This window comes from Schistocerca gregaria, chromosome 4 (assembly GCF_023897955.1).
Source record: "Schistocerca gregaria isolate iqSchGreg1 chromosome 4, iqSchGreg1.2, whole genome shotgun sequence".
In the NCBI taxonomy this organism is placed as follows: domain Eukaryota; kingdom Metazoa; phylum Arthropoda; class Insecta; order Orthoptera; family Acrididae; genus Schistocerca; species Schistocerca gregaria.
In genome coordinates, this window is record NC_064923.1 from 498,822,060 (window position 1) to 498,844,556 (window position 22,497).

At 41.8% G+C, this 22,497-nt stretch overlaps 1 protein-coding gene across 2 annotated transcripts in view; it reads left to right on the forward strand.

Annotated features, from left to right (window-relative positions):
• The window catches only part of LOC126268180 (DENN domain-containing protein 1A-like), a 257,983-nt gene that overhangs the window by 192,890 nt on the left and 42,596 nt on the right, over positions 1 to 22,497 (forward strand). For both annotated transcript variants that reach the window (XM_049973781.1, XM_049973782.1), the window contains exon 11: positions 16,823 to 17,079. In XM_049973781.1, the coding sequence (XP_049829738.1) occupies positions 16,823 to 17,079 (257 nt within the window). The remainder of the gene's footprint in view (positions 1 to 16,822; positions 17,080 to 22,497) is intronic.

Genomic DNA, 22,497 nt, shown 5'->3' on the forward strand with positions numbered 1-22,497 from the left:
CAACCAGTTACATCAATCCTTCCTGCTAGTATGTCACTGCCTACAGTAAAATCAAGGCTCTGCTCACCAATCACAAATACTAGCACTTCCAGAGTACTCATTCCACTACTCGCTCAAACAAGACCTTCCATTTTTATTTTTCTTCATTTTGTGCCAAAAGCAGGGACTAATGTTATACCCTAAAACAGACTTACTTCAGCTTTGCAGTTGCCTGTCAGCGATTCATGTTCATTGTGTGTCCTCTGTGGCCCATCCAATTGCTATCCCTTTCGCGTTTTCAGTTATTCTGTGCAACCTCTTGCCTTTCCATCTTTTCAAAGTGCTACGAAGGATTATTTCCTAATTTCATCTCTTGCCTTTTGAATGGCACAAACCTTGGCACATGTATGTATTTCACCAGAAAATTATCACACCTGCAAAAGGGGCTATCTCCACTGTATGGTAGACAATTTAGCAACGTAGTAGTGCCCGTATTCCATACTCCAAGATTTCCAGAATGTTTTTGACACAGGGCCATGCTGCAGATTGTCAACAAAGGTATGTGCAAGCAGACTAGGTTCCCATATGAGTGGCTTGAAGACTTCTTAACTAAGAAAACCTAGTATGTTGTCCTTGGCAGTGGGAGTTCATCAAAGACAAGGGTATTCTAAGGAGTGCCCCTGGGAAGTGTGATAGGACTACTCTTAGTCTTTATATTCATAGTTGATCCCTGGCGGACAGGGTGAGCAGCAATCTGTGGCTGTTTGCTGATGGTACTGTGATGTTTGCAGAGATGTTGTTGGCAGGTGACTGTAGGAGGATACAAGTTGACTTAGACAAAATTTCTACATGGTTTGCCAAATGGCAACTTTCTCTAAAGGAAGGAAAATTTAAAGTATTGCATGTGCGTAGGAAAAGCAATGCCATAATGTTTGAATATGGCATTAGTAATGTGCTGCTTGATTCAGTCACATTGATTAAGCATCCAACCCTAACATTGCAAAGCAATATGAAATGGAACAAGTGCATAAGGATAGTTGTAGGGAATCTGACTGGTTGACATTGCTTTATTGGGAAAAATTTCGAAAAGTGTGGTTCATCTGTAAAGGAGATGAGGTATACAACACAAGTGCAGCCCATTCTTGAGTACTGCATGAGTGTTTGGGATCTCCATTACTTCAGATTAAAGGAAGACATTAAAGCATTTAAGAAGTGTCCTGAATGAGATTTTCACTCTGCAGCGGAGTGTGCGCTGATATGAAACTTCCTGGCAGATTAAAACTGTGTGCCCGACCGAGACTCGAATTCGGGACCTTTACCTTTCGCGGGCAAGTGCTCTACCAACTGAGCTACCGAAGCATGACTCACGCCCGGTACTCACGGCTTTACTTCTGCCAGTATCCGTCTCCTACCTTCCAAACTTTACAGAAGCTCTCTTTCAGGAGTGCTAGTTCTGCAAGGTTCGCAGAAGAGCTTCTGTAAAGTTTGGAAGGTAGGCGACCGATACTGGCAGAAGTAAAGCTGTGAGTACCGGGCGTGAGTCGTGCTTCGGTAGCTCAGTTGGTGGAGCACTTGCCCGCGAAAGGCAAAGGTCCCGAGTTTGAGTCTCGGTCGGGCACACAGTTTTAATCTGCCAGGAAGTTTCAAGAAGTGTCCTGTTGGATTTGTTACTGGTAGATTTGATCACCGTACAAGTAGTACAGAGATGCTTATTAAGCATCTCAAGTGGGAATCGGTGGAAGGAAGACAATGTTCATTTTGTGGAACATTGTTGAGAAAATTTAAAGAATCGGCATTTGAGACTGACTGCAGAACAATTCTATTGCTGCTAATTTCCATTGTGTGTAATGACCATTAAGAGAAGAGAAATTAGGGCTTGTGCAGAGGGATACAGATGGTGGTTTTTCCCTCACCTTGTTTGTGAGTGGAACAGGAAAGGAAATGACTAGTAATGGTCCAAGTACTCTCCACCATTCCACCCCTTACTGAGGTTGCAGAATATATGTGTAGGGGTATTAAAAAAGAAACGAGCTGGAGGTATAATTACAGAAACCAGTACCTTTATGTTAGAAATATTGACCTTGGCTGTTGAGACACTTGGCCCACTGTGACACAAGGCGGTGAATAGCTGTCTCATAAAATTCCTCGGGCAGCGATGTTAACCAGTTCCGCACGTATAGCTGTACATCATCATCCGAGGTGAATCATTTGCCCCTCAGAGCCTTTCTGAGGGGAGCGGCAAAAATGGCGTAATCACAGGGAGAGAGGTCCAGACTGTATGGAGGGTGGCCAAGAACATCCCATTTGAATTTCTGCAGGAGTACCACGACTGTGTTGGCCGTATAAGGTTTTGCATTGTCTTGGAGCAGAATGACCCAATAGGTGAGATTGCACGGTTGTTTTGATTTGATCACTTGGCGAAGGGTTATCAAGATTTGCGAGTAACACTGGGCATTCACTATGGTCCCATGCTGCAGGAAGTGAATCAGAAGGAATGAATTTTTGGACCCCTTGAAAAGGCTCTAAAGGGCAAACGATTCACTGTGGATGACCACATTCAGCTGCACATGTAGAACTGGTTAACATCGCAGCCCCAGGAATTTCATGAGACAGCCATTTATTGCCTTGTCTCATGGTGGGACAAGTGTCTCAACAGCCAGGGTCAATACTTCTAACATACAGGGACTGGTTTCTGTAATTATGCCTCCGGCTCATTTCTTTTTGAATGCCCCTTGTAGATGTAGATCTTCATGTAGCCTCATGCTGCGATTTTCTCTGACCAGCCACTTTGATGTAGATGCATGTCTGCATCACCCACCCCTTGTGCTTTCAGTCACATCAAAGAAATGGAAAGTCTCAATGAACTACTCGTTTATCATCCTTTCAGTGAACTACTTTTTTTGACAACTTCTCATGAGCACCTTTTGCGCTTGGAAGAGTCCACCATGCCAAACTCACCAGATTTGTGGCATAAGTTGCCATCAGCTGTAGAAAATGTGGGAGATACTTTCCCCAAAAATTTGTGCATTTTTGCTGTGCTCTGTCCTGGAAAATTCTACTTGAGCCAGTCATTTTAATGTGACTACCACCTATGTTCGACATCACCGTGCAGTAACCAGTCGCAGAGGACAGGTTACAACACTAACAGTGGAGGGTATGTAATAAAGCGAGTCGGGGGATATGGAAAACAGTGCAGTTGTTGTCATAATGTGGAAACAGAATGATGTAGCTGATGTCCATTGATCTTTGGCTTTTGGGTGAAGGATAGAAGCACTTCTGAAACAGCCAAGTTTGTTAAGTATTTGTGTGCCACCATGGTTAAACTATACCACCCATGTCAGAATGGCACTATCCAAAACCAGTGCCAAAACAACTGTGGTGCACCACAGGCCATAGATGACAGGGGTGAACGGTGGCTGCAGATATGTGTAAGGGCAAATAGATGTCCAACTGTTGAGCAACTAACCACCTAGATGAATCCAGGGGCTAACAACTGTCTCCTCAATGACCATTCAGTGAAAGTTGCTGTGTATGAGCATTTGCTGTGGGTACCTGGTTCACAAACACATGCTGACTGCTATTCATTGGCGATGAAGGCTGGAATTTGCCCACCAGTACTGCAGCTAGTTATCCACTTAGTGGTGAACGGTGTCCTTTTCAGATGAATCAAGTTTTATGTTTCATTGGACAGAAAGCAGACACCCTGCAACAATCGTTAGAAAATTCTATGCCAGAGCAGGGAGAGTTATTGTTTGGGATCTTTTTTTATGACATTCCCTGGGTGATCTTGTCATTCTGAAAGGCACAGTGGATCAAAACAGTTATGCATCTATCCTTAGGGACCATGTTCACTCTTACATGCAGTTTGTTTTTCCTCTGCCAATGCCACCTACCAGCAGGACAATGTAACATGTCACACAGCTTTCAGTGTTAAAGTGCAATTCGAAGAGCATCAGGAAGTGCACCAGGTTGAGTTACCGTACTTGCATGGCCACCAAACACCTCGGATATAAACACAGTCGAGAGGCTATTCACATCATTGATCCTCAACCAAAAAACCTAGTGCAGCTGGCCATGGTACTGGAATCAGCATGGTGAGCATGCCAGTTCTGTAGAGTTCAGTGGATGTATATGCACTGTTGGTTTTTTTATAGTCAAGCAACAGTTATTGTAGTGTATAGTGTGGACTTTCACTTCAGTCGTACCTGTATTATGGTTTTAGTCATACCTATATTGTGCTTTTATTTGTGAACTGTGACTGAAAAATGGAATTGCTATGCTATATTGCATTTAATCTGCAAATGGCTGCACATACTAAAAAGCATGGAAACAAGACTACAGGAAAGCATTTTGGGCCACCTCCAACTGAGAAAACGATAAGAACTTGATGGAATCAGGAAAATCTTTCAGAAAAAGCACTTCACAGTACAGATAATCTGAGAAGTGAAACTATTAAATGGCCAAAACTTGAAGCAGAACTCAATACTTGGATTTTAGAGAACAGACAAGTGGGAATTTCAGTTTCTACGAAAATGAACATTCGTCAGCAAAAATAGTATCCAATAAGAAAGGGATCGCCAACTTGACTGGTTCAACATCATGGTGTTCAAGATGTGTGAAGTGGTATCGGGTTTGTTTGTGGAACAAGATAAAAATATCAGATAATGTCAACCTAGTATGAAGAACACATTTTTGAATTTCATTGATTTGTAATTAATGCAAGGAAAAGAAAAAAGTTAAAACTTTGGCAAATAAGGAACATGGATGAGACTCCACTAAGTGTTGATGTGCCTTCTAACAGAACTGTGGATTCCAAAAGCATAAAAATCACTATTGCTAAAACTTCAGGGCACAAAAAGACTCATTAAACAGTTGTGATTCTTGAGTTTCTCCCGGCGTATTTGATAATCAAAATATCCACGGGTGTACTGCCGGTCTATAGTGTCCAACGGGCACAATATTTCGGCGATCAACCCAATTGGGTTAATCAAGAGTAAATCGAGCAAACGCATAGTTGTTACGACCACGGCGGACAGAGCCATCACACCGACGTCATCTCAGACGCCGTCGCAATCTGTTCCACCACGCTACCGTGGCGCGGGGCGCGGGCGCGGACGGTGGAGGGAGCGCGCCGCGGGCGGAGGGTATTTAAATCGGCTGCCGCCGCGACCGAACCCAGTTTCCCCTGAGCAGCCATAGCGTACGGATCTCCGTGCCGGCACGTTCACAGGAGCTCAGTCTGTCAGTTCACCTGATGATGGCGACATGTTTGATTGCCGAAATATTGTGCCCGTTGGACACTATAGAGCGGCAGTACACCCGTGGATATTTTGATCATTGAACAGTTGTTTTATCCTGCTGTGCTGATAGGACAAAATGTCGCCACTTTTGATTTTTAGAAGAAAGATGCTTCCTAAGGAACAGTTGTCAAAAGGAACACTTTTCCATGTACACGATAAATGCTTGATTTATTGAGGGGAAATGAAGTTTTGAATAGATAACATTTGGTGTAGGCAACTGAAGAAGCCTGCCCTGTTGGTATGGGATCAGTTTCATTCTCACAGAACAGAAGACATTAATAAAAGCTGAATAAATTGAAGAGTCGGTTAGCTGTAATTGCACTAGTTTATTTCAACCATTAGAGATATGTGTCAACAGACCATTTAAAGGACTTACAAAGTGGGAGTGGACCAGATGGATTTTTAAACTACACCACCAGGAAGGAGGAAAAGACCTAACATTTCTCAAGTTTGTCAGTGGGTTAAAGCTTCATGGGAGTCTATAAAAACTGGAGCAGTTATTAAATCATTTAAGAAGTGCAGAATCAGTAATCTTCCGGATGGTATAGAGGTTAATTTATTGTATGAATACTCAGTCAGACATGGTAGCTTCGAATATTTCTTCTTTCAGCTCTCAGGATGAATTTTGTGGATTTGAAGACAAAAATTAAAAGATGAGCCCTTTGCTGTACCTTTATTGTCTAGATATTTCATGTAAATGCACACAAGTGTTATAACTGTTTTGCAGTAGATGTATTAAGTGAGAAATATTTTCCTTAAAAAAAAGTCTGAAAAAGGAGGTTGAGTCTTTCACGTGAGTGTGTCGTATATTCCAGTAAATACGATATTTCATATGTTCCACTGAAGATATTGCAAGCCTTGCTATTTTTATAAGAACTATAGCTTTCCACAATAACTTTCTGGTAGTTTGCACTTCCCTTAACCTGGAAATAATTGTCAAAGTTACATAATAATTTCCTCTGATTTACTTTCCAATTTTGTCCATATATTGGCAATGAAATATCCACACTGATGGTATTCATGGGACTGTGTATACTTGTGCTCTGCAGTAGCACTTAAACAGAGTGCTTTGTTTTAGTGTCACAACTTTATGCATCACTAGCGTTACCTGCGTCACTTTCTGGTCTTCTCCAGCCATAAAACTGGAAGTTGAAGGTCCAGTTGGTTCTTGTCCTGAACTTGCTTGCTTGAATTCAGAAATCTGCCTAATGTGTGTCACCTCCATTTGTGACCTTTACATTCTACACATTATTCAAGATTGAATCCATCCTGCAGACTGTACCTGACCGCAAAACCATGTGTATTACTAACCAAATTTAACCACATAATATGAATACATAGACACTTGAGGGCAGTTTCAACCTCAGTAAAAGCATTCTGCGTATATTTTCACATCATCTTGTAAAATCTTTAAAAGATTAAAATGTGCCAACTTTCCAGCAGAATAGAAGTGGCATATTCCCATCAGGGCAAAGACTGTGTACCCTGTGGTGGGCCACTGCACCCCAACTGAATGTCAGTAAATTTTAGTATTTTATAATATGATGCAGCAGTATACCCAAAATGCTTTTAATGAGACTTAATTAAATCAAATGACTAACAACCAGAAAAAAGAAAAACAAATGAAACTTACGGAAACAATCATTGCTTGATTAAAGAACAAAAACCTCAGCAATAGCAGCATCAGGATAAACCAGATGCATTAGAAACATTTGACCTAAGTTCAGACTAGGTACTGGCAGAATTAAAGCTGTGAGGACAGGGTGTGAGATGTGCTTGGGTAGCTCAGTTGGTAGAGCACTTGCCTGCGAAAGGCAAAGGTCCCAAGTTTGAGTCTCGGTCCGGCACACAAATTTAATCTGCCAGGAAGTTTCAACTTTCTTCTTGGCAACAGTTTGGAAGTAGTCATTCATCCTAGTGGACAGCTTTCTGTGCAGTGTTGACTGTAGAATTGGTGTATGACAAGGCTGCTTTCACAGGTGGGCCCAACTCTGTTGGGGTAGGATAAGTCTGTGACAGGACTTGCTTAGGAAATGCTGGGTGAGTGGATGGGGCAGTCTTGCACCTGGGTAGCTTGGAAAATACCTATGTTTATTATCTAGGCAATGGTGGTATTGCCTGTCTGTGAAGATGAAGATGTATGTGAGACCTTCAGCATACCCGGCAAGGGAGTTCTCTTCCTCATCCACGGGTCAGTAGGCTGTATGGGAGGCATTTCTTGATGTGGAAGGTATGGCAGCTGTTGAAGTGCAGATACTGTTGGTGGTTAGCAGGTTTAATGTGGAACGAGATGTGAATGTAGCCATCAGAGAGGTGGAGGTCAATGTCCGGGATGGTGTCATGTTGGATTGAGGAGGACTGGCTGGAGCAGATGGGAGAAAAGATAAGGTCATGAAGGACAATGGTTAGAGTGCCTTGGCTGTGGGTCCAGATCATAAAGATATGAGCAGTTAAACCTGAATCAGACAAGGGATGGGAGTTTTGGGAGCCTATGAAGGCTTTGTGTGGGTGGCCCATAAATGAGTTGGCATAGATAAGTGCCATGCGTGTGCCCCTGGCTGTGCCACTGATTTGTCCTTTGATCTTCCCCCCAAAGGAAAAGTAGTTGAGAGTCAGAATATAATTGGTAACCTGTGTATGCAGTGGGGTGGAGGATTTGTAGTCTGGTGGACATTAGGAGAGGTAGTGTTGAATAGTGGCAAGGTCATAGGCATGAGAGATGTTGGTGTACAGAGAGGTGGCATTAGCAGTAATGACAAGGGATCCAGAAGGTAGGAGGGGTGGGGGTGGTGGAGAATCAGTGAAGGAAATAGTATCTTTAATGTGTGAGGCTAGGTTTCAGGCAATTGGTTGGAGACGTTGACCAAGAAGTGCAGAAATTCTTTCAGGGGGAGAACAACAGCCGGTGACAATGGACTTGGGAGGGAGGAGCAATCTGGGAAAGGCCTGTGAATTTCAGTAGGAAGTGGAGGTTAGGTTGAATGTTTGGGATGAGAGAACTACAGCAGAGCTTGTAGTTGGAGGAGTCAGGCAGTTGGTGGAAGCCTTCTGTCAGATAGTCATTGTTACTCATCACAACAGTTGTGGAGCCTTTGTTTGTGGGGAGGATTCGTAGTTCAGGATCTGTTTACAGATAGTGTACGTCTGTCTGCTGGAAGGTTGCGTTCTTAGGAACGGTCCTGGAGAAGGATCGTGAGGCCAAGTTGGAAGTAAGGAATTTCTGGAAGGTGATAATGGGATGGTGGGGTACCAGGGGCAGCCGTGGGAGGGGGGGGGGGGGGGTCAGTCACAATTGCATGGTGGTATGAAGAGGTTTAGTGTTGGGATCAAGTTCGCTTTGAAGGAAATGGTGGCAAAGAATTGTTGCCATTGTGGCGATCAGGAGAAGGAGGGTATGACTTTGACAAGTCCAGCATGGATAAACTTGGATGTGGGGTTGAAGTTGGATTGGACTGAAACTTCTGTGGGAAAGGAATTTTTGGTGGAAAGGTTAACAACTGTGTTTTGGGTTTGCTTGAGTTCTGCATGTTGTTGATTGTTGGAGGGAGTTTAGGAGGCTGTGATAAATTGAAAAGGTCAGCCAGTCAGTGTCTGGATGGTAGGAGGGGTTGATGAGGGGGTTCATTGTGAGGAGGATGGGTGTTGATGTATAGTGGTGCCCCATAGCGGCAGTAGAACAATTTATGGAAGTGGTATCCAGAAAGCTCCACAACGAGTTGTAGTGCAAGGGTTTCAGTTTTGGAGATATGATGTATGTACGAGACCTTGAGACCTGCCCAGAAAGTAAGTGTACTGTGACCGTAATGGGCACTGTTTTTTTAAAGACTGGCAACACTGTGCAGTGGGAGGTGGGGGGGGGGGGGGGGGGGGAGAATCCCCTGACTAGAGTGAGCATCATAGGAACTCTGTAGTACATAAAGGCATGTTGCAGTATCCTGATGAGAGATCCCACCAAGGGTGAGCCCCATGCTGTGATCCGGTTCCTATTTGCAGAAGGAAGAACACATTCTGAGTTTTTTCACAAATGTAAATGGTGTATGGCAAAGGTACTGTGAACAGAATGGGTGTGTTTCAGTGGTGTAGGGAGTTTAGTGGAAGCAGAACAGAAGTTCATGATGATCAGAGGAGTGAAAGACCTCCAATTTTGACTAACGATTTGTGCAAAAAATCAAGGAAACCATTCGTGAAGACTGCGATTGACAGTGGATGAAATTTTTCTGATGATTCCACAACTCTTTAGAAATTTCTTATTTGAGACACTCACAGAAATGCAGGGATGCTAGAAAGAGTGCCCAAGATGGGTCCCAAAACAGCAGAAAGAGCAGCACAAGAAGTAGTGTCTCAATAGTGCCTGCAAGTTTCTTGAATGAGATTAATTGGAAGGTGAGGATTTCCTGAGTTGTGTTGTGCCTGGAGATGAAATGGGGGTGGTACACTGTATGCCTGCAACAAAAAGACAGTTGTCACGATGGCATCACACCAATTCCTTGTCTGCCAGAAAATTCAAAACCACCATTTCAGGCAAAAAAATCATAATCTCAGTGTTTTGGGACTGAAGAGGCATCATTTTGGTCAAATTTTTGCCTTGGGGGGAGGGAGGGGGGGAGACCATCAATGCACAATGATATTATGAGGTCCTGAAAAAGCTCAAAAGGAGGAGAATGCTGAAAAGAGGAGAGTGTTTCCTGCATGACAACACCTGCCCTTACACAGCCTCGCCCGTCATTGCGCTCTTGGACTCATTTGGTTGGGATGTTTTGAGCCATCCCCCATATTCCCCTTATTTGACGCCTTCAGATTATCATCTTTTCACCTCCCTGAAGGCACACATGAGTAGTATTAAATTTTCATTCAGTGAGAAGGTGCAGAAAGAGGTTTTGAAATGGAGGAAGGAGCGGACAGGAGAGTTCTTCGAGGAGGGTGTAAAGAAACTTGTGACTTAGCTCACCACATGAATGAGAAAAATAGACTATGAGTATATGAACAACATGCTGTAATTTTTTTCAAGTACCCTTCTTCCAAAATATATAAAAATCTACTATGCTTACTTCTGAAGATGCCTTTTGTAAAGATTTCACAGTATTAGTATCCTGAAGAGGTGGTAGATATCATTCTGGGATGCCTGTGCCATGGAGAAGTTTTTCTGCAGTACCAGGTTTGTGAGGGACAGGGACTGGCAGAATCGGTAAAGGCAAAGGTTGTTGTGAAAGGAAGGGTGGGATCCAGAGAAGGGGATTTCTATGATTAGGCCATTAGGTGGTATTTCATGTCTTGGACAGCTTTTTAAGGAACAGGGTGTGGAACCGTGTTTTACCTACGGAGAGGGATACTTTTGTGAACTGGTGCAGATAGACAGAGAAGAGTTCCATGGAGGTGTGGGGAATGGATGAGTGAAAGCGTTAGATTGTTATAAGGCGAACTGGACAGCAGAGCATGATTTGTGGAAGTGATAATGATGTACAAAATTGTACTGAGGTCAATAGGATAATTTGGTGATGTGAGCATATTTGATCATTTGTAAGTTATAGTCATGTAATCATGTAACTAACCACTACATTTCATCTCTAAATCAACCCACCCCACCTCACAGATTTCCCCCAGCTGAATTTTATGTCTTTCCTGCTCTCCCACACATGACGACAACTTATACATGATTAAATATCCTTGTGTCACAAAACTATCCTATTGCCATAAGCACAATTTCTTCCATCCTTTTCACTTCCCAAACTCACATTCTGCTGTCCAGGTCTGCTTATGACAACAAAATACTTCTGCTTGTCCATGACGTGCATAATTTCCCATTTGCCAACACTGTACCTACCACAACGAACCCCTGCTCCCAGAAAAGTATCCTTTTCCATGGTTAAAACCCAGTCTTTTAATGATAAAATCCCCTTCTCTGAAACCCACCTTTCACAATGACCTACACATTTTCAGATTCCCCAGTCCCAGTCCGTATAAACTTGGTATTGCGGAAACACTTCTCCATGATACAGGCATCCTAGAAACTCCTCTACTCCCTCTGCAGGATCTGTTATTGTTCAATGCATACTATGTTGGGGTTGCCACAGATTCTGGAAATCAGGGAATATAAGGGAATTTTGAACACATCAGGGAATTTGAAAAAAAGAAAGAAAGAAAGAAAGAAAGAAAAAAGCCACTGGCAAAATCTCGCTTTTTGTTTCAGTAGATGAAATGGTTTGTTTACTCAAGTGCCGTGCATCGTTGCTGGCTGGGTGCATCTGAGTACATGCACCACTTCCCTACTCCCTCATTCTTACTGCTTCTCCCCTACCTAGCACTTCTCTCAGCTTTCACTCAGTGCTGCCTCCACATCTTGTCACCAGCCTAGCAGCTGCCAACAAGGGGCAGGGGGGGGGGCAGTGGAGTGGTTTGTTTGAATCTGATTCTCAGAGACTGTAGGTGCAGCAGCTGGAGACGGCAGTCACATGTGCAAGAGTTGTGTCTGAGTGATTTTGCAATTGTGTGTGTGCTCTCATTTTCTGGCAAAAGCTGTGGCTGAAAATTTAGTTGTGAGAGTATGATTGTCTTTTCTACGTGCATGTCTTTGGCTCAGCAATAATTTTTACAGTGAGTTGCTACCTATCTTCATTATTATTGATTCTCAGAGTATTTGAACAAGTTATCTGTTGCTCGAATTTATCAGCATGGTCTCATTTCATTGACTTGATGTCTGTGGCTCGTGAATAGTTGGCCATGTGAGCGGATTTCCTTGACAGGCCAAAACCTCAGGCCGTTTCTGTGGGTATCTGTAATGGATCGGTCCTGCTGATCTGAAGCCATTTGGTTCCCACTAAAGTGCAGGCCCTACCCATCAGATCTAGTTTCACCAGTCTGCTTGCCGATGTAATGCAACAGATGTTCATGGTTTATCCGGGGACCAGGACTGCAGTTCTCCTCAGCAGGCCAGAGGCCATAGGCAATGATTTCAGGAATTGTGACTGTCTCACCACAAGTACATTGTGCAGAGTGGTGTTTTTAGACATTTTATTTGTTCTAGTACATTTTTGCACTTCAAAAGCATTTTATATGTTAGATAGTAGGGACGATAAGAAGAAGAAAATTATGTCAGTCGCTGGCAGTTTCTACGCCATGTACTCACATATTTCTCAAAAGAAAAATCACAAAATACCTGTAAAATAATAGAAATAACACAGTGTGTAATTGCCGACAATAACAAACATAGTAGAACTAACATTTTTTTGGCGGTCACCTACAGTGTTGGTTTACACAATTCTTCCCTGCCTTATACACTTGTTTCAAGAAGCCTCCTTTTTTCTGAGGTTATTTCTGAAATCAGTGAATGTATTTTAAGTCTGTCTTTTCTTTGTCACCAAATGTGTTTCGTTTTATTGAAATAAAATAACATCAGTGTTCTTAACGAAACACATATACCATTTGGCTTGCATTCTCCGTCTAAAAACAGTTTATTACAAAATATGTTGATGTTAGTACTTAAGATTTTTTCTCACATCAGGAAAAGCCATCTGCTTGCAAGTTTTTTCTACATATTCCCTTGTTTGCGCTATTGTTTCTTGTACCATGGTTGCAAAGACAGATCGTCAACTTACGTCTTAACTTACTGTTGAGATCTCAAAATTTGTCTGAGAAAAATGCTATAACTTGTCTGGACCTCAGGGAATTTCACTTGCGGAACCTTGTGGCAACCCTGTGAATACACCACATCTCTGAAATTGGAACCCTTGCACCCCAACACATTGAAGATCATCCCAGATACCACTTCAATAATTTGTCCTCCTCTAACCATGGGCACCACTATCCATCGACACCCATCTTCCTCACAGTTAACCTCCTCATCACACTTAATAGTACCTGGACCCTGACTATCTGACCTTTCCAATTACCACGGCCTCCAAACCTCCCTCCCAACAATCGACAAAGCCCAAAACCCATGCAAACCCAAAGCACTGTTGTTAACATTTCCACCAAAAACATCAGTCACACAGAAGTTTGTCCTAGCCAAAAGCCTCACCTTTAGCTACACACCTAACTTAACCATGTTGGGCCTATCAAAGACCTACTGCCTTTCTCCTGCTGGCTACAATGGAAACACTTCTTTGCCACCATTCCCTCCAACCAAAACAAACCTCATCCCAACACTGAATCTTGCCTCGCCCAGTTCATACAACCGTACAACTGTAACCCCCTCCCACCTCATTTCTGCCTAACCACCACATGGTTGCCTCACTGTCCTTCCCCAGGTCCCTTCTTAAGAACATGAACCTTTCAGCAGAAGAAAGGACAGCCAAACACAACACTAAAACAGATCTTCAGCTAATAACCCTCCCTGCAGACAAAGGGTCCACAATGCTCATAATCATTCACAGTGAGTACCTGTCAGGAGACCTCCACCAGCTGTCTGACTCCACCACCTGCAAGCTCTGCTATAGTTATCACGTCCCAGAAATCCAACATAATCATCAGTCCTAGGCCCTTCCCAGATCCACAACCACCACCAGTCTCTACTGAAATCCATAGGTTCTTCCCAGACCCTCTCCCCTGCGTCCCTCTCCCTCCTCCCCCCAATGACACCCCATACGCCGTCCTTCTACATACTTTCTGAAATCCACAATCACTATTGTGCTCTCACTGAAAGAATTTCAGCTCTTTTTGGCCAATACCTCCAACCAATTACCCAAAACCTGACCTCCCACATCTAATATACTGACCACTTCCTTCACGACTCTCCACCATCACCAGCTCCCTATGTCCTGGATCCCTACTCATCACTGTTGATGCCATCTCCCTGTACATCAACATTCCTCATGCCCATGGCATTGCCACTATTGAACACTAACTTCAGACACCAAACCCACCACCACATACCTTATCCACCTAACCAGCTATGTTGTGATTCACAACTACTTTTCCTTTGAATGGAATGTATATGAACAAATCTGTGACATGACCATGGGCACTTGCATTGCACCTTTCTATGCAAACTTGTTTATGAACTGCCTTGAGGAAACCACCTCAGTCTTCCAAAAATCCCAACCCCGAGTATGTTTCAGTTTCATTGATGATATCTTCATGAATTGCACTCAGGACCAAGACACCCTATTCTCATTCTTTCGCAATGTCAACATCTTCTCTGCCATCCATTTCAACTGGTTCTCCTCAATGCATCATGCCACCTCCCTGGATGTTTACCTCCACCTCTCTGATGCCTCTGTCCACTCTTCTGTCTACATTAAATCCACTAACCACCAACATTACATAGATTTCAGCACCTGTCATCGCTTGCACACCAAAAAAATCCCTCCCATGCAGGCTAGCCACCTGTGGATGAGGTGTCTGCAGTGACAAGAACTCCCTTGCACCATATGCTGAAGGTATCACTTATACCTTCAAAGACATGCACTCCTCCCTAAACCTAGTCCAAAAACATATTTTCCGAGCCTTTTTTTGGTTATTTCTCTGTATGCCCTGAAATGAGAGACATCCTACCTAATATTCCTCCCATCCCTCCTCAATGGTGTTCCATCAACCATGCAACCTCCACAACATTCTAGTCCATCCAAATACCTATCCAACCCCCAACCTTTGCCACAGGGATCATATCCCATCCAGCACTTCCTATTGGAATTTAGTCACAAGTTTATCTCTATGAGTCGTGGCCATCTCTGAAGGCAACCTTGTCATATAGCAACTCTGCTGCAAACACAGCACAGCTTTTCGTTTCACTATGACTACCAACCAGCTGTCCACCTGAATGAATGGCCACCACCAAACTGTTGTTAAGAACAAAATTGGCCACCTGCTGGCACATCATGCAGCTGAGCATGTCATGCTCAACTTCAGTGACCGCTTCACCACCCGGGCTATCCAGATCTTTCCGTCCACCACCAGCTTCTTTGGGCTATATTGATGGGCATTATCCTTGGAATACATCCTTTGCTCCTGTAATCATCCTGGTCTCAATCTTTGATAACCCACTGTCCCCACCCAAAAGGCCCCCCACCACCATGTCAGCCTCTCTCCAGTTCACATCCCCACATCACTTTAAGTGTGCCCCCTCTCCACACCAGCCCAACAATTGTGCATCACATGCCTAGCATCTGTAATTGCCACTTTCCCTTTAGCATTCCTAGCCAGCGAAGTGGCTGCCTCCCCCTGAACCTCTAGCCCCCCATCCCCAATCCGTCTCCTTGCTGCCCTCCTCTTGGTGCCTCTACCCACACCAATCTGACACAACCTTAATCATAACCTAGTCCATCTGCCAAAATGTAGCATTGGCATTATTCATGGAGCCAGCACCATGTGTGCATGTGTGTGCACGTGCATTGTCTGCTTGCCAGCCCACAACTCAACACTTCTGGTTGTCAGTGAGTAGTCTTGTGTAAACTATGTACTGTCTCATCCCATGCTATGTATGGTCACACAGAACCTGATATAACACTAATGGGAAAGTCATTGATGTACATCAGGAAAAGCATTGATCCTAAATATGCCATTTCAAAGAACTCTATGTTAATGATTTTGATTCTGGTAAAATTTTCATTAAGTGTTGCCACATTTGAAGATTGTCATCTTTACTCTTTTTACACTACCTGTCAGGTGTGATCAGAGCCTGTTGTTAGCTTCATCCCTTATTCCTAACAATTATAGCTTATTTAGTAGACTCTTATGGTCAAGAGTATCTGTAGCCTTAAACAAACCTAAGAATATACCTGTGACACACTGATCCTTGTCAAGAATGTCTAGTGCCTCTTCAGGACCTAAATTGCAATTTACTTAGTAGGATGTGTGTATTCAATTTATTTGATAATCTGTCATTCATAGTGGATTCCATTATGACAGCAAGGCAATGAACTGGAAAATAACTTAAGTAAATCAGCCAGCAAAGATTGCCTGTTGCTGAAGATGCATGCAGACATCTCGGATGATTATTTGGCAGAAGTCTAAGCAGATTAGTGATGAACTACCTACATTAGACAATCATCCTGTGTGTGCAGCCATTTCTAGTTGTTCCTTCTGCCTTTTACTGTACCTTTCGTGACTACAGCATAAGTGAAGTTTGTGGCATTTTTGAGAATTTTCCATCAGTAGTCAGTGCTATTACTGGCCATTCAGGTAGCTTACTCTTTATCATGTTGGACAACAAAACACTTTTATGGTTATACCTCAGGTGAAGCAGAGGGCTATGCTTTAATTATATACTAGATGGTTCTGATATCCTACAGGATCTGGTGTTCCTAGTATCAGCTTACATTAAAGCATTTGGTGTGGGATAAGGAAAACAGAAGTAGTTGTGACTCTGTGCAGATCTGGAAAGTTGTGGGTGTTCATTGGTAGTGATGGAGTGTTGATCCGACTGGTGGATGTGGAATTTATGGCTGCCTTGCAGAAGACAGACATCACATAGAGTGTATGTGAAAATAATTGCTCTTTTTTTCAGAACATGTGCAATTTTGTCCTTTAAGTGATATTTAACTGTTGTTCCTTGTATCAGTACATTAACTGCAAAACCTTAATGCAGTGTGCAACTATATTGTCACTAGGTGAGGGAACGAGGGAAAGAAGTTCGTACAGCATACAAGGGAATACGGTCAAAATGGCGAGATAGTCAGCCTCGTGACAGTTCCAGCAGTCATGAAGGAGTTGAGTATACAGAAGAAAGTAATGGTAAACCCCGTTCAGCACCAACATCACCAATTAACAAAAGACGCCAGACAGTGCCAGGTTCCAAAGTTAAAGCCACTGTGTCCTATAGAAGAGAAAGTAACTTGCAGAGGAAAAGGCCTCCAAGTGGAAACAGGTAAAAAGAATTGTGTTTGCACTTTTTACTGTGTTTCTGCAGAAATGTTCATTAAATTGTGTAGATCAAATATTTTTCACTAAATTATCAATAATGCTAATTATCTTCTTCTGCTGCAGTACTGTAGATCAGCATGTGATATTAACCTTTTAACTGTCATTTTTTTCCATAATTTATCATACTTTTTAAGTCCTCTGATCAGTTCAGAATGTAATAAAATAAGTATAAAAAACATTGTAATTAAAAATATACATATTTTCATCAGGGGGATCATAGTGAGTACTGTTTATTGTTACTTTTTCTTTTTTTGCCAGAGAGTGAAACCATCAATGTGCAGACCATCATTATGCATGCAGTGTTGCTTAATAGCATTTTACTTGCAAACTAAACATTTTATTTGCTTTCTTGCGGCTGTACATTCTATCAAGTGTGTGGTTGTGGAAGTTCTGATGAGCGGGGCAGTTATTGATTATGTTGCTGTAACTCTCATTGTTGCCAGTGTTCTCATCAGGTAAAAATTTGTAAAGTTCTCGATGTAAATTTTGTGAAAAAATTATGGTATTTTGTGCTGGCAGCTAAATCTGAGGGAGACACCACATACATCCAGGCTATGTCTTTCTCCAGTTCCACTGCTGTTTTATTCATGAATGTTGTGTACTTTATGACACCAGTTTTGTGCATGAATGTAGGGGACTTATATTATTTACCCTTACGGAGATTTAAAGGACATAATGTATTGAAATGTCAACAGTTTGTCACCTGAAGATGTGACTATAATGTCATGAAAAGTTGTGGTTAATAAATCAATTTCAAGCAGCTGTTCTGGCTTTCATAATTTGAAAATATTTTGAAGGTTTGGATTTTTCAGCTAGAATATCATCTCCGGTACTGCTGAAGTGACAAGTGACATAACTGAAACTGTCATGGGCAAATTTTCCAGGTGAGAGAACCCATCTGACAGTCAGTTGTAAATCTGACAGGAAGTTTCAAATCAAGACACCACCCTACACAGCAGAGTGAAAATGCGTTCTGGAAACAATCCCACAGGCCTTGGCTAAATTACTTCTCTGCAATATTCTTTCTTTCAGGACTGCTAGTCCTACGAGGCATGCAGGACAACTTTTGTCAGGTTTGGAAGATAGGAGAGAGATGCTGGCAGAAGTAAACCTGTGATGGCAGGTCTTAGGTGGCTCACTTGACTATCAAAGGCAAAGGTCCCAGTTTTGAGATCCAGTCTAGCCAGGATGTTTTGAATTTTGATGAGTTTATCCTTTTGTTCAGATGGGTTGCTGCTAAGGAGTTCACTATCACTGAGATGAAAATAAAGCTTTGTGTTCTAAATATACATTACATCCTATACCTTTGTTCATATATTATATCTAGATCCTTATCTTCACTCTAGTATAGTTGATCCTATGGGAGTGTGTGAAATTTTGTGTAAGCCAATATTCCTATGAACTTTATTTTGCATTTTTTGACAGCTGTGATTGTTCTTCTGCCAGGCATTTTGAACCATTTCTTGAGTTTGTGGCTCAACATTGCTTCATCAAAAAAATTCTCAAAGCATTCAACGGGTGTATTGTCTTTTATAGTTGCTATCAAATTGATTTTTCGCTGATAAGTTATTTCAGAGTTAATTTAGATAGCACAATAGGTAGTACCTTTCTTTATGCATTCTGAATTGATACTAGTCTTTACTTTCTTAGTTTTATAATTTTTATAGATTGTTTATATGCATTTCAATCATGATTTTGGCTAGTGTGCAACTCTAGCAGTACACCAGTTGGAAACACTTCTTCCTATAACTTTTAATCAGGCTCCTCCTTCATTTATGGGATTTGAAGGTAGTTCTAGGGCTCCATCAGGTTCACTCGCATCAAAATCATCATCAGAATTCAGGAACTTAGGATTACTGATAATTTCTTCAGTTTCACTAATATTCAGACTGATGTCATTGCAGCTTGAAAAGGAAATAAGGAGAAAGGACTTCCACTGATGCAACTGGTAACGAGCTCAAACTGGGGATTGAGGGTGAAGGTGCACTAAAGACAAGATAAAAAATGATTAAATGTATTACAAAGAAAATAGAAAACAAAACAATAAAGAATGCAGTAAATTAAGTATAGGCTATATGTTTATATGACCAATTTTTGAATATAAATATATGTTCGTAGGCTTAAGAAAACACATTTTTCCACACTAGTTAGTCACTGAATCCCACATGTCCAACAAACACTTACAGTAGCTGTCTCATAAGCTTGAAAAAGTTTTGTCAACTATGTAAACTGGTTATCATTATTCACCATCTATTGATGGTAAATCAATGACTGCAAGAAACAAAATACCCACCTGGGGATAATGGTATGTAATAAGTAAATCACTTAAGGGATATATCACATTAGTGATGCATTGTGTAGTGAAAATAATACTGTGACTGTCAGTCAATAGCTTTTAAGTAAGTTTGAGGACATCACACTTCTGTTGTAGAATGCATGTTCAAAAGGTCGCTACAGTCAACTCACCATGCTAAAGTATATTTTGCTAGCCAAGTCCTATATGGAAATTGCTTGACCTTCTCGATACAGTTAAAAATCAAACAATGGAAAATCCATGATGGAATGTAACAATATTATGAAAAGGAAAGTTGCTACTCTCCATATAGAGGAGATGCTGAGTCGCAGATAGTCACAACAAAAAGACTGTCACAAGTAAAGCTTTTGGCCAGTGAGGCCTTCATATAAAATAGATATCTCTCTCTCTCTCTCTCTCTCAGAAAGAAACTTCCACATGGGAAAAATATATTAAAAACAAAGATTCCAAGACTTACCAAGCGGGAAAGCGCCGGCAGACAGGCACATGAACAAAACACACAAACACACACACAGAATTACGAGCTTTCGCAACTGGCAGTTGCTTCGTCAGGAAGGAAGGAAGGAGAGGGAAAAATGAAAGGATGTGGGTTTTAAGGGAGAGGGTAAGGAGTCATTCCAATCCCGGGAGCCGAAAGACTTCCCTTAGGGGAAAAAAAGGGCAGGTGGACACTCGCGCGCGCACACACACACACACACATATCCATCCGCACATACACAGACACTGTGTGCCTGTCTGCCGGCGCTTTCCCGCTTGGTAAGTCTTGGAATCTTTGTTTTTAATATATTTTTCCCATGTGGAAGTTTCTTTCTGTTATATATGAGAGAGAGAGAGAGAGAGAGAGAGAGAGAGAGAGAATCTGAGACTCGTCATCTCCGCCTATGGTGAGTAGCAACTTGCCTTTTTCATAATATTGTTCCTTATACAGTTAGTTACATTACTGATTGTGTATCACCTTTGATGGGATTTTTACAGTCAGTGTGAACTATGACAACTCTATATTTTTATGGGTTGCGTAGAGAAGTCCTTCCTGTATTTATTACACTTCTGATGAGGCTGTGAATGGTTGAAATCAATTGCACACTATGAACCATCTTCTGATTTTATTGTATTTGAAGTTATTCTAATTATCATAGATGTAAACGTCAGTGTAAACATTTTTGTTTGACATAACTTTAAAACAGAATGTTATTGTGATGTCTATCTGCATCAGCACCTGCACGTGTGTTTAGGTGTTCCCATAAAGTCTCACAAATGACCAGTTACATATGGTCAGTGAATGTTGGACCTTCTAGTGCAATGTTACATGCAGTTGGAATTGTTGCTGTCCCATCCATATGAAATATCTTCTCCCCTATAGCCTATATTAATAATAAACAATTTTTTGTGGGGCTGGTTCATTACACAGCCAATATCATCATACCTTCATTCCTTGTCATAACTTACTGCCACCTCTAAAAAACAAAGGCATGTTCTTCTTGTTTGCACAACATTCTTCTCACCTGGAGTGTCGCAAGACGATTATATGCCAAGCTGGGGCTTTTGTGAAGGCAGATGCTTGAAATGGGATCCACTGTACCAGCTCTACTTTTTTTCACACCGTCCTGATTGGTTTCTTTCTCTCTCCCAACCACAAAAACAGTGTGATCAGATCCTATGCTTCTTTTGAAACTTTCTCTTTGGTATGTCACCAATAATGTTAGGACTGCCCTTACTGCCAAACTTGGCACATGTTAGCAACACATGGGCTAGCCAAGACACACTTCACCAAAATGAGAGTTGTATTCAAATGAGCCATATCATATATCATTATTGATTTCCCACTGGCCAACTTAAAATTGGAACTGTTATTTTAAGTGTCTTTAAGAGTTTGAAAGAAATGTTAAAGTTTTGTTCTGTTCAATGATTTAATCAAGTTCATTGATGTACCACCACATAGGTTGTTCACTAAAATGAATCTCTGATGTTACTGAATAACTGTACTGAAACAAACATTACTGAAGTATTGAGAAAAAAATTATTGTTGTGCACTGGATATAATGTGCAAGTTACTTAATAGCAAAATTTTGGAAAAATTCAGTAAATCTGAACACACATTGTTATTTTAACAAATCCATCTGTGGCCTCATTCTCCTATGTAGACCCTTTTTATTGCTGTTATTAAATTACTATGGAATTCTCATAAATAAGATACTTGCAGCAAGTTACTTTGGGTAGTACATGTCAATAAATAAATAAACGAGTAAAACACGGTGCACAGAAGAACTTCTGTTTCAGAGGTGTCTTGCTTCTCTCTCATATACCGTAAAATTACACATTTTAAGAGACCTGACATAGACACGCACGGGGAGGTTTGCCCTAACCGCTCAAGGTAGTTTTCAGATAAAGCACTTAAAAATATTTCACTGGATTCTTTGTCCCTGCCACCCGTTATGAACGTTTGAGTCTCCCAGTCTATATCCGGCAAATTAAAATCTCCATCCAGAACTATAACATGGTGGGGAAATCTACTCGAAATATTTTCCAAATTATTCTTCAGGTGCTGAGCCACAACAGCTGTTGAGCCCGGGGGCCTATAGAGACATTCAATTACCATGTCTGAGCCTGCTTTAACTGTGACCTTCACCCAAATCATTTCACAATTCGGATCTCCGTCAATTTCCTTCGATACTATTGCACTTCTTATTGCTATAAACACGCCTCCCCCTTCACTGTCCAGCCTGTCTCTGCGGTATACATTCCAATCTGAGTTTAGGATTTCATTACTGTTTACGTCTGGTTTCAGCCAACTTTCTGTCCCTAGTACTATATGGGTGTTGTGACAGTTTATTAATGAGAGCAGTTCTGGGACCTTTCTATAGACACTCCTGCAGTTTACTATTAGCACATTAATATTGTTATTCCCTGTTGCATTTTGCCTACTCCTACCTTGCCGTGTCTCAGGAGGCGTCTTGTCGGGCCAAGGGAGCGAATTCTCTAACCTAAAAAACCCTCATGTGCACTCCACATGTACTCCGCTACCCTTGTAGCCGCTTCCGGCGTGTAGTG